At 39.1% G+C, this 15,692-nt stretch overlaps 1 protein-coding gene across 1 annotated transcript in view; it reads left to right on the top strand.

The window, feature by feature from the left end:
• LOC124265598 (endoplasmic reticulum metallopeptidase 1-like) overlaps positions 1 to 15,692 on the top strand; it is a 49,493-nt gene that overhangs the window by 27,466 nt on the left and 6,335 nt on the right. The window contains 2 exon segments of the mRNA XM_046700382.1: positions 6,066 to 6,246; positions 14,096 to 14,286. Of these exon segments, the coding sequence (XP_046556338.1) occupies positions 6,066 to 6,246; positions 14,096 to 14,286 (372 nt within the window).

Genomic DNA, 15,692 nt, shown 5'->3' with positions numbered 1-15,692 from the left:
TTTTAACTGATAACTGGATGGTTTAATTTAATAACTCTGGTTTGGATTGACCGATTTTCATCAAAATAGTAGTTTTGGAATGCTCAGATCATGATTTAAAATTGTGGACAATAAAATAACATATATGATCATCGCAAAAATATTTTGGTAAGGTCAAATGTCAATTTTAATAGAAAGGGCATTTGATAAGAAAATATGAGTTGAACTTTACAAATTAAAGGGGTTTTTTTTCAAAAATTATGTTTTTCTGATTCAGCTATATCATTTGAAGATCACATATACCTTTGGTTGGCACTGTATGCATGAAAAAAACATTACAAGGAAACAAAGGTTGGTACTTTGTAATTAGATCAGCAACATATAAGAGAATTCCATCTCCGTGCTTTACAAAGTATCAACAATACTAAATATGTCGAAGATACTGTTGAACTACCATATAAATGTGCGTTTATTGACATTCTGGCAGAAACAACAATTCAGCTGTCAAAAGGAGATATGTTTTGATAAGTGTCAGTATTGCACTGACATGCCGTGAAACCCTAAAAGCTGATGGATAATAATATGACATCCTAATGGAAGGTTTACAAGTGACATTATGGTGTGCCATTTCTTCTGTTTACAATGTGAAATATTACGACTTTGGTTTTCTTGATTTCTTTTACACCGGCAATCATTAATACATTGTAAAAGATATGACACACTGATCAGAAAGGCGTTATGGTATCTCACCACCAAATATACACACAGTCATGTCATCATAACGCAAACAACATTGCCTTCATATCAGTTCGTATTTATTGTTTTTAATAGTCATAGTATATCCCCAGTTAAGATAAGATTATACTTTATTATCCCGAAGGAAATTTTGGTTGACATGTTAGTCAATGTCAACATTGTCAAGATCACGGGAACATGTTTCAAACCCACATCCACATGCCAAAGTACACAACAGGTTCAACCTGTTGCAGCAACACCTTCCGGTACATTGATGTTTACATGCACAGATATCTTGAAGAAGGTCCGGGGAAACGATTTAGTCTTAACTTATTTGCAACTTTATCACAGAGGAACAGAGGAATATTTGATGAAGATCTATTACGATAGAAACGTACTTCTTTAAATACAAAACATTAAGTGCCTACGTTTATGGACAACTCAAAGAAATTCTAGACAATATTCATATAAACATCTTGCTTCTACAATAACGTTTATAAAAATATGCATACCTCGGTGTTAGTAATATGTAATGATATACACAAAACAGTTACACATAGCATGGTCATGACACTATGAGCATCGATCTTCACAAGTGGGATACGATGGCATGCAATGTACAAGTAAATGAGAACGACCACTCGATCACATTAGTTCGCTCTTACAACATGGGTTGCTGAAGATCAACTTTGACCCAACATATTTGTGAACCTGTGATAATGGTTAATGAATAGATGCATAGTCAGTCTCATGATATCTATTGTAGATCATTCCAAATGCTATTATAGACAACAGAATGTATGTCACCAATATCGTTTCTGGTCTCTGCAGAAGTCGTACCTCAGAGAGCCAATTGTCAAGTTGCATTTGATTACTATCAGCTATTCAATACATGCACAGAAGTTGGTGTATACGTTGACAGACGCTTTAGAATTATATTTTGCGCAGAAAACCTTGAATCGTCTATACATATTGACAGTAGTGGGTGACCTCGTCTTGATGGCTACTAAAAGACCACCTGTCGTTCAGTTTCTGATTTCAGTATCTCGCATGACTGTGTTGTCCTTCAAGCAGAGAGTGAATGAGAGCGACAATAGTTATCGCATCATGGAATTGGCTCACGTGAATCATTATCTTCATCAGCTGATGAGCGAAGACAGTACAACTTCAGCTCTAACATATTGACAGACCTCACCTAGATAAACATTACCAAGTCGGCTGTAGTCAGCTGCATTGTTCCAACAGATATTATGAAGCCACCAGCTGTGATCAGCAGAGTGTGTTTCAAATGAAGGACATCTTCTGCTTGCCCAGATCTATATATTAATTTTCCGAAATATGAATGCTAATATTACTAGGAGATTAGGTTTTTAAATGCGTTACCCTCCTTGTAAGAACCACAGTCGCTCTGTATCGCTGGGACCTTACACATGCCAGTAGTCTGTCTCATACTCCAAACTTTCGGCCCAGCCCCTTCTGTAATGCACTAGTCCAAAATGAAGCCAGTCTAGACCCCCACTGGTTCTGAATCTCTGCGAGCTCACTGGGGCTAATTCAGTATATACGGAGTTATATATTGCCACCAAAGATTTCCTATTTTCAGAGGCTTACGCTTTGTATAGCGTGCCAGGATCCTGTAATTATGGATCCAAACATGCTCGGATATGCTTTGTGGTTTTCAAGACCATATCTATATTTCTGAATTTCTCCCACATTAAACAACTGTTGTTAGATCCAATTATGCATGCTGTGCAGCCTTTTATGGCATTGGCTTTTGTGCATGTGTTTGTTTATTTGTTATTTTGTTGCATTTGTATGGGCTGGGGCTATTCAAGATGAAATCCACCTAAGCAGGATTAATTGATTATTTTCTCACTAACAGCGAGTAGCGAATTAAGTGACCTACTTTTGTTTGTACCATGAGCTCCGTTTTTCCTGGTGACTTGATTGTGTGTGTATGCGCGCGCGTGCGTCGGCGTAAGTGCGTCGCGTGCGCGTCGCGTGTGTGCGTGCGTGCGTGCCTTATTGGTGAAATGCCACACAACTACATCCTAATCACTACATTTAATCATGGGTAACTTTTCATATTGTTTGCACTTTAAACTGATCAACATGTATTATGCATGGATGCGAAGCATGTTGTAAACTGTAATATTGTTGTCAGTTAACACCCAATAAACCAGGTCGGAGTAATAACATATTGCATAGCCTGAACAACTATCAAACCTCAATGTGAATGACAACATTTAAGTCTGTAACATCGGTAGGCCTTGTTTCCCACTTACATTTGTCTGGAGAACTGACAATGGGTTGAAACGAAGTGATTAAGCTGGGGATCTAATGGAAACCATCACCAGCTTTTAAGCCATGAAACCTTTGAAAATTTACCAATTTACAATTGAAATGTTTCCCCACCTAAGGAAATATTCATATTTCGAACCCAAGTAAACTAAGAAAAGACTCGGAAATTACATGTAACTTGCTGTCACTTGTAAACCTTCCATTAGGATGTCATACTATTATCCATCAGCTTTAAGGGTTTCACAGCCTGTCAGTGCAGCTGGAGCGGTGAAGTGACACAAGTATAAACAATATTGACACTTATCAAAACATATCTCCTTCGGACATCAGCTAAATTGTTGTTTTCATGCATGCAGTGCCAACCAACGGTATGTATGATCTTCAAATGATATAGCTGAATTGTAAAAACATAATTTAGGTAAAATTACCTTATAGTTGTAAAATTGATAAAGTTGCAAATAAGTTAAGAATAAATCGTTTCCATAGACCTTCTTCAACTTCATAACTGTGCATGTAAAAGTCAATGTACAGGAACTCAGGAAGGTGTCAAAGAGGTTGAACCTGTTGTGTACTTCGGCATGTGGATGTGGACTTGAAACATGTCCCCGTGATCTTGACAATGTTGACATTGACTAACATGTCAACTAGGAATACACTATGACTATCAGGAACAATAGACACGAATTGATATGAAGGAAATATTGCTTGCGTTATGATGACATGGCTGACTCATCATTCTTTGATGAGCAGAGAAAGACATCTGGAATAATAAAATTATACAATTAAGAGCTTTCTGTTATGTTGTGTGATTTTAATGATAGTCCAACAGTATCTTCGACATATTTGGTATTGGTGACTATGTAAAGCATGGAGCTGTTACTGTTGAACAGACATTATATAATATTTTGCTGATCTAAATACAAAGTACTAAATTTTGTTTCCTTGTAATGTTTTTTTCATGCATACAGTGCCAACCAAAGGTATATATGATCTTCAAATGATATAGATGAATTAGAAAAACATAATTTTGGAAACAATTACCTTTAATTTGTAACATTCAACTCATATTTTCTCATCCAATGCCCTTTCTATTAAAATCTTTGCTGATGAGCATATATGTAATATTATTGTCCACAATTTTAAATCATGATCTGAGCATTCCAAAACTACTATTTTGATGAAAATCGGTCAATCCAAACCAGAGTTATTAAATTAAACCATCCAGTTATCAGTTAAAATATTGCCATAACTGACATGACATACTGCACCTCACAAGGGCCCCTGCACGGTAGTCATGCACGGTAGTTGATGACAACCGGCTTTAAATCAAAGCTAAATCATTCCTGATTGTGAAAAAACATATTCCGTTTGGTCGCCAGAACTGCACCACATTTTCACAATTTTGGGGGTCTGGTTTCTAGACCAGGACCTTCAACCGACGGCTTTGAGCATTCTACCGTTTCTGCTTCGTTGCATCAACCTTTGGGTGTCAGTCAGTGATGGATCAACTTACTCACTACTTCAGCTACATCACAGCTATCCAGTGTCGGGACCCTTTGCACCTCACATCATGGGAAGATCGCTACAGAACTGAACAGTTTTGGCAACCCTGGTCGGGACAATATCTGTTCAACGGTGTGTTCAACCATTATCTCTCGAAGGTGGAGAGAGACGGTCAATACCAAGTCTCTGTAGAACTGTTGAAGTTGCAGAAGATACATGTGGAATATTTGCTGAAGCGCAGATGACCAGCGCAGTACGTGCCGAACAACCTCGAGTTGTGGGAGGGTAGGAGACAGTCATGTCCTTCCTGTACCAGAGACAGCCGATTCGGATCACACCAATTTCAGACTATGCTCGGTACTTACTAGACAAACTCGCCATAGTCTCTCGGACCTTTGCCCAACTACCCCGGCTTCTCCCATATCTCGTCCAAAAAAAGGACTCTGACAAGCTCCACCTCATTTTCAATAGTTCAACGCCAACTAACTGCTACCACCACCGCACTTACGAATGATTTTGGTAGCTCTGATGTGCACGGTTGTGAAGCCAGGTGACTTCAAGAGCTTCTCGGGCCACTCACATTACTCAAGTGCTCACGACCAGGGGTCAACTTCAGCTTCGACCCATTCAAGGGTGGGGTGCTCACCTTCGCAAGTTTCAAGCGGCAGGGCTGTGGTCTCTAGAAGAGCAGTCCTGCATATCAAAGAACTTGAATTCAGAGCGGTCATCTTGACCATTCTACACTGGGAGCAGGAGCTGCGATCGACCATTCTGCTCATCCAGTGCGACAACTCAACTGGCGTTTGGTACGTCAACCATCAAGGGTCTACCAGATCAAATCGTCGACTGGGGTGGCCAATGCTCTTCTTCCACCTGATCGATTCCCTGGGGATATTGGCCAGAGCCAGACGGGGTCAAGAATGTGATCGCTGACACTCTAGCTCGGTCCAACCGTCTCCAACCAAGTGGATGCTTTACCCTCAGATATTTAGATTGGTTCATCTCCCGATTATGTATCCTCAAGTTGACCTATTTGCCACCAGGTTCAACCATCAACTCATCTCACCAATTGTCTCACCTCTTTGGTCGATTAGTACAAGAGAGGCTGAAAACTTTGTTACAGTTCGTTTCCATTCGGCTGTCGAATCATGAGAGAGAGAGAGTACAAACCATGAGATAGGATAAGTATTTTAAATATACAATATATAGTTAAAATTTTCAATTTTATTTACTCAGTCATAAATTCATGTTAAACATTGTATAAAATGACAGAAGCTAAATTTCCCAGAATGTCAGTTTGAGATTTTGGTTATGTTGTAGTACTTTTTACAGCTGGGCTAACCAAGTAGTATGCTCATTAAAAGGTCCATGTTATAACTGTGGTATAGTTGGTTGACTGAGTAAAACTGATTAGTATCAACAGGTATCCATAAAACCTCAGTTGATTCCAGTTCCTTGTATTATGTCATACTCAGTTAAACAGCACCCACTTGTTTAATATTACTACAGATAATGTCATACAGTGACAGGTGACATTTTGTTAACAGCACTGGGATCCATGGCGTGTGGAAACATTATTCTTCGAGGCCAATCTGCTCTTCTTGTCGTCCATCTTGTCTATGTTGACCTACCACAACATCATGTCATCTTACGTCATCTTGCTGTGGGTCATGTTCCCAATCATCATCAGGGACAGGGTGAGCAGACTGCTCAACATCACATTCAGAGGTGGGTATTGGGCAGCTATTGGGACATTGTTAATACGTGTGGTTGGTCACTGGCCTTGTCATCATCGAGTTTTTGGTACATCTGCATTAGAATATGAAGAATGATAGGATAGCCCCCAACTTGTATAATGGACTGCTGTGTCATTTGGTCAGGAGTAATTCTGGCAATGAATTGATCTCTCAGCCATTGATATATTTGGTTGTTTTTAGGTTCATGTTCATTAGAATTTCATTATTAACATGTGCATGAAAAGTTGAAGATCTTTGAAGAGGGATCCTGGTCTTCCATTACGTTCCCATTACCTGTCTTGGTCCTGAAACAGTAATGATCGCTTGATAAATAGTCTCTCATTAAGTTCTAGAGTGAGTGAGTAGGTGTAGTTTTACGGCGCACTCAGCCATATTCCAGCTATATGGCGACAGTCTGTAAATAATCAAGTCTGGACCAGACAATCAAGTGATCAACAGCATGAGCATCGATCTGCGCAGTTGGGAACCAATGACATGTGCCAACCAAGTCAGCGAGTCTGACCACCCGATCTCTTTAGTCGCCTCTTACGACAAGCATGGGTTACTGAAGATATTCTAACTCAATATTGTTACTCAATATTCTAACTAGTGGTGTAACGATTCATCGATAGTATCGATGTTTACATCGTCAACTACGCGATACAAGTGCATCGATACAAAACACATTTAGGCAATATATCAGGATATTTGTATCACAAGGGTCCATGATACATCTATGTATCGCCACAAGAGACGATATATCCCGATACAACTTAAATACTACTTAAAGTTGTAAGGAGTATTGCATTAGGATTAGAGTCTCTTTGAAATTCTTCTGAATTTTAAAAACAAATTGAACTTTAAAGGAATTTGTTTGTGTCTGTTATTTTTGTTACATGAACAAAGGAGTTGGTGTATAAGTCAAAGAGTGTGAACATTTTTCAAACTCTGTGAACTGTAGAATACTTGTCTTAGTCAAGGAGCTTATGAGATTCCGTGAAAGTTTTTTGATGAAAGCAAATCATATATTCTTTTGTGTTTATATGTTAAAGGAGTTTAAAAAAATGTTTGGTTCCAATCTGAATATTGATGCGAAAGCTATTTTTAGCTCAAAATCAAAGATGGCCGCCAGATTTTAACCGGGAACTGAAAAAGTTGCAAAAACTCGGAACAAAACAATGGTTTTAATATCAAATACCATGCATATTTGGTTACGGAATATATTTCTCATATGCTGTAAGTCACCAGATCTTTTTAGTTTGATTTTAGTCTTAAATTTACATTAAAGAGTCATTTTTAGCTCTAAAAGTTATAATGATGAATAAAACCCCAATTTCTTCACAAGGCATATATTTTGTATAGAACTAGTACAATATGAAAAAGGAAAATACTTTTTACCCTGTTTATCAACTATAGAAGAGGTCTTTACATGAAACTGCGATCCAGAAATATACTCTTCAAAAAGAAACGCACAAGCCATTTTTTAGAAGAATTTCTTGCATTAGTTTAAGAGCTATTATTTCATGTAATCCCAATGGTAAAAAGGTGAAAATTCAAACGTCTATAGACAAAGCCTTTACTGTTGTGTTTCTGTTCTCTTGAGTCCACAAGATGGCGTCAAAGTCAGTTCTTTGTATGGCCACCATTGGCAGCAATTACTGCTCGGCACCGTCTCGGCACAGACTGGATAAGTTGACGAAGTAGCTATTATCATCGTAGGCGACTTCAATTTCCATTTTGACAACAAGGATAACCATGACACTAAACGAATAATTAATCTTCATGAAGTCCACAACTGTGTACAACTCGAGTCAGAGGCAAGCCACAGAGGTGGACACACTCTGGATAGTTACCCGTGATTCAGACGCGTGTGTCAGTTGTGTACCTGTATAGGATCTACAGCTCTCTGACCATTTCCATATATTTGTGAGCTTGGACCTCTCAATACCCAGTCCAAATGTGAAGATAACTCGCTGTAGGAACATGCGCTCCCTGGATATGGATACTTTTAAAGACAATTTGCTAAATTTCAGACCTTATACTTGAGCCACCATCTGATGCTGAGAGTCTCGTTCTGCTATACAATAGAGCTCTATCTGAGCTGCTATATAGACAAACATGTACCAGTGAAGGACAGAGTCATACCAGTCACTAAAACATCTGCTTGGGACTTCACACCTGAGGTTCGACAAGCGAAAAAAGACAAGAGGAAAGCAGAACGCAGATGGAAAACAATCTTTCCTGGAGATTCATCTCCAAATGTATATTTCAGCCAAAAATCACTCAACAACGGTCATCAGACAAATCAACATCTCAATTCTAAGATTGGAGCCAACGAGTCAAGTCGAAAGTTGCTGTTCAAACTTTTGTTGAGTATCTTGAGTAAACACTTTGAATCGACACTTCCGACATCTGATGACAATGAAGTAATAGCACAGACATTTTCGGATTATTTCTACAAAAAGATCCAGGAACATTCATGACAAGATTTCGTCTTCTGCGGCTGTGGATGAAGCTGATATTCCTCCAAAAATGTTTGATGGCACGCCTCTGACTCATATTGATAGTTTCACTGATATTTACCAACATTAGTGCTGATTATTAACTCTTCTATTTCATCTGGTTATGCCCCAAGTGTACTCAAGTCAGCTCTAGTTAGGCCACATCTGAAGAAATCAAGCCTTGATTAGGAGGATCCAAAAAACTACAGGCCTGTTTCAAACTTAGCATATATATCCAAACTCATTGAACGTGCAGTCTCCAGTCGTCTCATGGGCCACCTTTCCTGGCATAACCTCTATGAGGTGTTCCTATCAGCCTGCAGAGCACACCACAGCACAGAGACGGCCCTGCTGAAGATCCCGAATGACCTACGATGTGGTATTGACACAGGACAAGTGGCCCTGCTCACATTACTTGGCCTAAGCAGTGCCTTTGACATGACTGATCACCAGAGACTCCTCAAAAGACTTCATACAGAACTTGGATTCAGCTTTATCCTGGCTGGCATCTTATCTACAGGACAGGACTCAAACCGTTGTTGTTGGTGAGTCTGTGTCAACCGCATCTAGGCTTGAGTGCGGAGTCCCTCAAGGATCCGTGCTTGGTCCGATCCTCTTCACCCTCTACACTGTTCCACTTGGCTCTGTTGTAGCAAACCTTAATCTTGACCACTTCTACGCAGATGACACGCAGCTGTGGAAGTTATTTCAACCAAACACAGAGTCAGCTATTGCCAGAAGATATTCATGGATGTCATCAAATACCTTGAAATTAAATTAAGAGAAAACAGTCCATTCTTTTGGGACAGGCTGGAAAACGCAAGCAGTGCGACATTACTAGTGTGTGTGTCTGTGGAGCAACCATTCCTCTTTCATCCACAGTCAACGATCTGGATGTTGTCATCGATCAAGATCTAAGTATGACAGTACACGTCAAGTATGTTACTAAAACTTGCTACTCCCATCTCCACAATATCAAAGGCCAGGCCGTTCTTACCAAAGATGCCTCAAAAACTCTCTGCCTCAGCCTAGTCACATCTCGTATGGACTACTGTGACAGCTCTTTGGCCGGATCTCCATCTTGTGTCACTGACCAACTCCAATGCATACAGAATTTAGCTGCTCGCATTACCTCCCAGATCACCAGAAACAAGCACATCACACCAACTCTAAAGGACCTTCACTGGCTGCCCGTGAAACAAAGAATCGCCTTCAAACTATTCTGTCTCGCATACTAGTGCATGACTAACACGGCTCCAGTCTAACTCTCAAATCTTCTTCAGGCTTATGCACCATCTAGATCTCTCAGAACAGGGAATCAACACCTTCTTGTTATCCCCAAACTCAAACAAGCTAAATATGGACACCGTGTGTTCTCCTATCCCGCTGATAAACATTTTTCTCCCCACATTTATTTGTATATCTTTTTTTTCAAAATTATAACCATTTTAGAAAGTTATTCGATCTGATGACTTGAAAATTATTTCAATGGATTTAATTGAAAGAGTGTGAAGCAGAAAATAGTGTTTTCTCCCCATTATTTCATTATATTCTTATCTTTTTTCAAAGAACTCTGCTTTTAGAAGAAAAACTTCAAGCGTAATAATAAGAAATTGATAAATCATAATCTGATATTGACATACTACATTTTGAAATAAGGACTGCTCCCTTACTGACAGTCTCACCAAACAAAAATAAACATCTCTTTTATGTTTCATACATAACTGTTTTTAATAACTTGCTTTACATTGAGTTGATGAAATGAAGCAATCATATACTTACAAAATGCACAAAACCTACATCTGCTTAAATTCGTCTGCTAGCTGCCATTTTGAGAGAGGGAGTGTTCAATATATTTATTTTTTTAATTAAAAAAAAAATATTTTTTGGGTTTTCTTTTAATAAAATATTTCATGAAATAGAGAAACACACTTGGATAAAGTTAATAACCTCAAACTTTAAATATTCAACTCTCCCATTATGACCTTCTGACCTTTTAGCAACCTTTTCCACAACCACTTTGTACAGTGCTCAAAAGTACTATTTGCACCATATTTCAACTTGGAACCAAACTTTTTTTAACTATTTAACTAGCATGTCTGATGAATACAAAAAACACAATGTCTTGCTTTCATCACAAAACTTCCACGGAAAGACTTGAATGCTGTAAACCCATCCTACCAGACTATTTGTGGTTAGTCTTATGCGGAACACCAAATTCATTCTTAAAAAACTTGTGGTTAATTAATACCGGCGATTAAAAGTTGCCAAAAGTCACCTGCTTCACTCTAAGCCATGTTGAACAACAACAGACAGGTTACGTAACTCTGTAAGCCAAAGAGCCCTACAGTGGCGTCATGTGAGGAAAGATTTTCAGTTAGTTGTATATAAAGTGTGTAGCAAGCTCATCCTTTTGATTATTTCTCGACATCAACAAAGACATGCCGAATCGTTAGATTGCTCCAGGGGTCGGGCGATGGTGTCACCATGCACAGATTTCCCAGGACCCCGCGAGTTTAGATGCTAAATGGGTTATGTTTGTAAGTCCGGGCGGCGTTGTGGAAGCCTGAAGCGATATCTTACTTGTGTTCAGATCGGCTTCACGGAAGTTAAAGAATCAAAACTACTTACTAGTTGTAGTAAAATATGTATATGATTGATGACCATAAAGATTTTCCATGACACAACTTGTAACATAACGATTTCTTCCTCAGAAGCGAGGTTGTGGTCGAAGTAACAATAATATTGTAAGTAGTATTATATTGACACCCACCTCGCTTCCACGAGAGAAACTGTAATGTTATAAGCTATGTCATGCAAAATCCTATTGGCCATCAATCAAATACATATTTAACTACCAGTAGAAAGTAGTTTTGATTTTGTAACTTGGTGAAAACAAACCTAAATAGCATTTATCCTCAGAATGGCAGATGTTCGCGACAGGGCGCCGCCATTTTTTAAAATCGTAAAGTCACGGGCTAAAGTCTGTTAGAATTAATGAGATTTTGGTTTGTTTTCATCAAGTTAGAAAATCAAAACTACTTTCTACTCGTAGTTACATATGTATTTGAATCATGACCAAAAGGATTTTGCATGACACAACTTGTAACATAACGATTTCTTCCACGGAAGCAAGGTGGGGGTCGAAGTGACAATACTGCGCCATAAATTTCTTGCTACATTCACGTGGTTAACGTGCACTCACCAGTATGTAGATACTAGTCAATGTACGTCTTTATATTTGGTCTTATAATCCTAATTAGTTTATTATCATACTCGTATGCATTTTGAAACTTGAATATATAACAGGACTGTAATATCTATACATTTTATAGTTTGCCAATGTGAATCATAATTCGCACAGACGCCCTAGTGTATGGTGTCTGTCTCATTACACTTCACGGCCAAAACAATGATTCTGTTGAATGCTACGACAAATGAATAAAAACAAAATGCAAATATTAAAATTAAAACAGATTAACATTATAGGAACAATGTCAGGCTATTACCTTGTTCGAGGAATGTATCCATCAATATCCACCAAAACGAGTGATATGCCATTCATCTGCAGCTGTTCCAAGTGATGTGTTTTTTAACAGTCTAATATACGAAAAAGTGATATATCGTTTCAGGTATTAATTGCTGTATTGCATGTGAAAACTTATGGGCCGACACTGTTTTGAGAATACGAACAGAACTTCATTGTTGCATAAGAAATACATATAAGCATTTGCTGTGTGCTAAAACTCTATGTACCTATTAACATAAGTAAATTTTCAGATTCTTCTAGCAGGGCAAAGTAGGGTTGTTTAGTTTACGGATTCAAATAAATCAAATGTCAATTTTTAATATCGTACGTAATAGATGTCATATTTTTACATGACATGAATAAATATCGAGGTAAAAAAAACCCACAGAAATGGGATCAATTTGGATCAGTCATTATACCATCCTGGCATTAGAAAACCTGAAAAAGCCTACACTGCTTTGATACTTTATTACAATCAGACAAGAACCACCGGGGATATTTTCAAATAACTGCATCCACCCTTCTTAATGTCGCACTGTTTAGGTTGAAGAAATTAACCATAACCGTGATGAGCGAGGCTGATCATCATTTTCACTATCACTAGCGTCTGGTTTGAACAAATAAGGCCAAGCGACACTAAGCAATTTTGACAGAATCGTCTATGAAAACTAGTAGAAACTAGGCAAAGCAAGAGACAAAATTAAATGACAGTAGATTGTGAGAACTTATAGCTTTCATTTTTCACAACAGTTGTCACGATTTCAGGTTTATACAAGCCTGTAAACAAGATAATTTACCCCCTGAAATGTACATGAATTCTGCATCGGCCCTCATTCTATTCCTCATATGACGTCACAGAGACGCGTCGCTCTGATTGGTTGAAATTTCGTTCGTGGGTGAGAATTGTGCACTGTTGTCAAAAAAGTCGATCAAAGTTAATTAAAGATCGAAATGAGTAGTTTTAATGACGGGGCTCATTTATAACAATGCCAATTAGTGATTTATGTATTTGTACCCCCCTAGAGTATATGTGATCTTTAAGAGTTTCTTTCAGTGATCTGAATTCTGATATAAATTACAATGAGTTCTTTGTGAAAGCATTGGTGTAGAAACACAACTTCCCAACTTCACTTTCAAATGTATATATATATATATTAGATCAAGGTAACAAATAAAGTTTCAGTCATTTTATCTACCATATCTGTTCTGTTATTAGAAATTGTAAAGTATCGGGAAACGTATCGTATCGCCACCTTTGTATCGTGATGATAATCATCTCGTAGGTTCTTTGCCAATACTTTCATGATATATCGTCTCGCCTCATGAAATTGGTATCAGTATATATCGTCTCGCCACTTAGGCCATGATACACAGCTCTAATTCTAACCCGGATCTTCACGGGTATTAAGTTCTACACATATATACCAGTGTATAAAACATAGCCCTTCCCACCGTCCTTGACGGTCTATTTTTGTGAAGGTTGGTCTATTAAATAAGTAAGGCCATCCTTTGGTCGGGGAAAAAAATATATGAAAAATAAACTTAACTTGGTTTAAAATTATCTTATTTATTATTTTTTCATTGTTTTAGTTTTTGGGACTGGCTGTGTTTGTTCAGGACTGGTCATTTTTTGGACAGCCAGTCCTTGGACAGACCATATTTCAAAACTATTTTATACACTGTATATACATTGCTAAACAACAAGGAGTTTTTTTAATAGCTTGAAACAACTTATTGACTTGCTCCATGTATAGGTCATTGGTTTGTTAAAAAAGTCATGTTTGTTTAATATTTATAACTTGTATTTTCAGACAACCATTCAGCATACTACCTCATGAGCTTCACCTCACTGTTTGTGCCAGCATTCTACACCGTCTATGTAATCTATGCTGTTTTACACTTCTTCATCCCCATTATGGGACGTCTAGGCAGAGTTGTGGTTCCTGACATTCCAGTCAGTGTCATCACAGCCATACCAGTCATCCTTGCCACAGGCTTCCAGGTAGGTTCTTCTCTGCCCAGTCTTTCCATTCCTCCCCTACAGAGTCTTCCTACTCCTTCTCAACACAGCCTTCCTATTCCTTCTCAACACAGCCTTCCTACTCCTCTCAACACAGCCTTCCTATTCCTTCTCAACACAGCCTTCCTATAACTCCCCTACAGAGCCTTCCTATTCCTTCTAACACAAACTTCTTATTCCTCCCCTACAGAGCTTTTCTATTCCTTCTCAACACAAACTTCCTATTCCTCCCCTACAGAGCCTTCCTATTTCTTCTCAACACAGCCTTCCTATGTCTCCCCTACAGAGCTTTCACAGTCCTTCTCAACACAGTCTGCATAGTCATTCTCAACACACCCTTCTCATTCCTTTCCAGCGCAGCCTTACAGGTAGGGCTGCATCTACAGTCTTTTCATTCCTCCTTCACACCACCTTTTAAGTAGGTCCTCCTCTTCCCAGTCTTACTAACTGCAACCTTCCTAATCCTTCTGAACCCTGTCTTTACAGTCCTTCTGAACCCTGTCTTCGTAGTCCTTCTGAACCCTGTCTTCACAGTCCTTCTGAACCCTGTCTTTACAGCCCTTCTGAACCCTGTCTTCACAGTCCTTCTGAACCCTGTCTTCACAGTCCTTCTGAACCCTGTCTTCACAGTCCTTCTGAACCCTGTCTTTACAGCCCTTCTGAACCCTGTCTTTACAGCCCTTGTGAACCCTGTCTTTACAGCCCTTCTGAACCCTGTCTTCCTAGTCCTTCTGAACCCTGTCTTCCTAGTCCTTCTGAACCCTGTCTTCACAGTCCTTCTGAACCCTGTCTTCCTAGTCCTTCTGAACCCTGTCTTTACAGCCCTTCTGAACCCTGTCTTTACAGCCCTTCTGAACCCTGTCTTCACAGTCCTTCTGAACCCTGTCTTCACAGCCCTTCTGAACCCTGTCTTTACAGCCCTTCTGAACCCTGTCTTCACAGTCCTTCTGAACCCTGTCTTCCTAGTCCTTCTGAACCCTGTCTTCACAGTCTTTCTGAACCCTGTCTTCCTAGTCTTTCTGAACCCTGTCTTCCTAGTCCTTCTGAACCCTGTCTTCACAGTCCTTCTGAAACCTGTCTTCCTAGTCTTTCTGAACCCTGTCTTCCTAGTCCTTCCTGAACCCTGTCTTTACAGCCCTTCTGAACCCTGTCTTCCCTAGTCCTTCTGAACCCTGTCTTCCTAGTCCTTCTGAACCCTGTCTTCACAGTCCTTCTGAACCCTGTCTTCCTAGTCCTTCTGAACCCTGTCTTCCTAGTCCTTCTGAACCCTGTCTTCACAGTCCTTCTGAAACCTGTCTTCCTAGTCTTTCTGAACCCTGTCTTCCTAGTCCTTCTGAACCCTGTCTTTACAGCCCTTCTGAACCCTGTCTTCCTAGTCCTTCTGAACC

This window comes from Haliotis rubra, unplaced genomic scaffold (genome assembly GCF_003918875.1).
Source record: "Haliotis rubra isolate DU_JTF1 unplaced genomic scaffold, ASM391887v1 Scf986, whole genome shotgun sequence".
NCBI lineage: Eukaryota > Metazoa > Mollusca > Gastropoda > Lepetellida > Haliotidae > Haliotis > Haliotis rubra.
The sequence above is the reverse complement of the archived record's forward strand: the minus strand, read 5'-3'. Positions and strand labels throughout refer to the sequence as shown.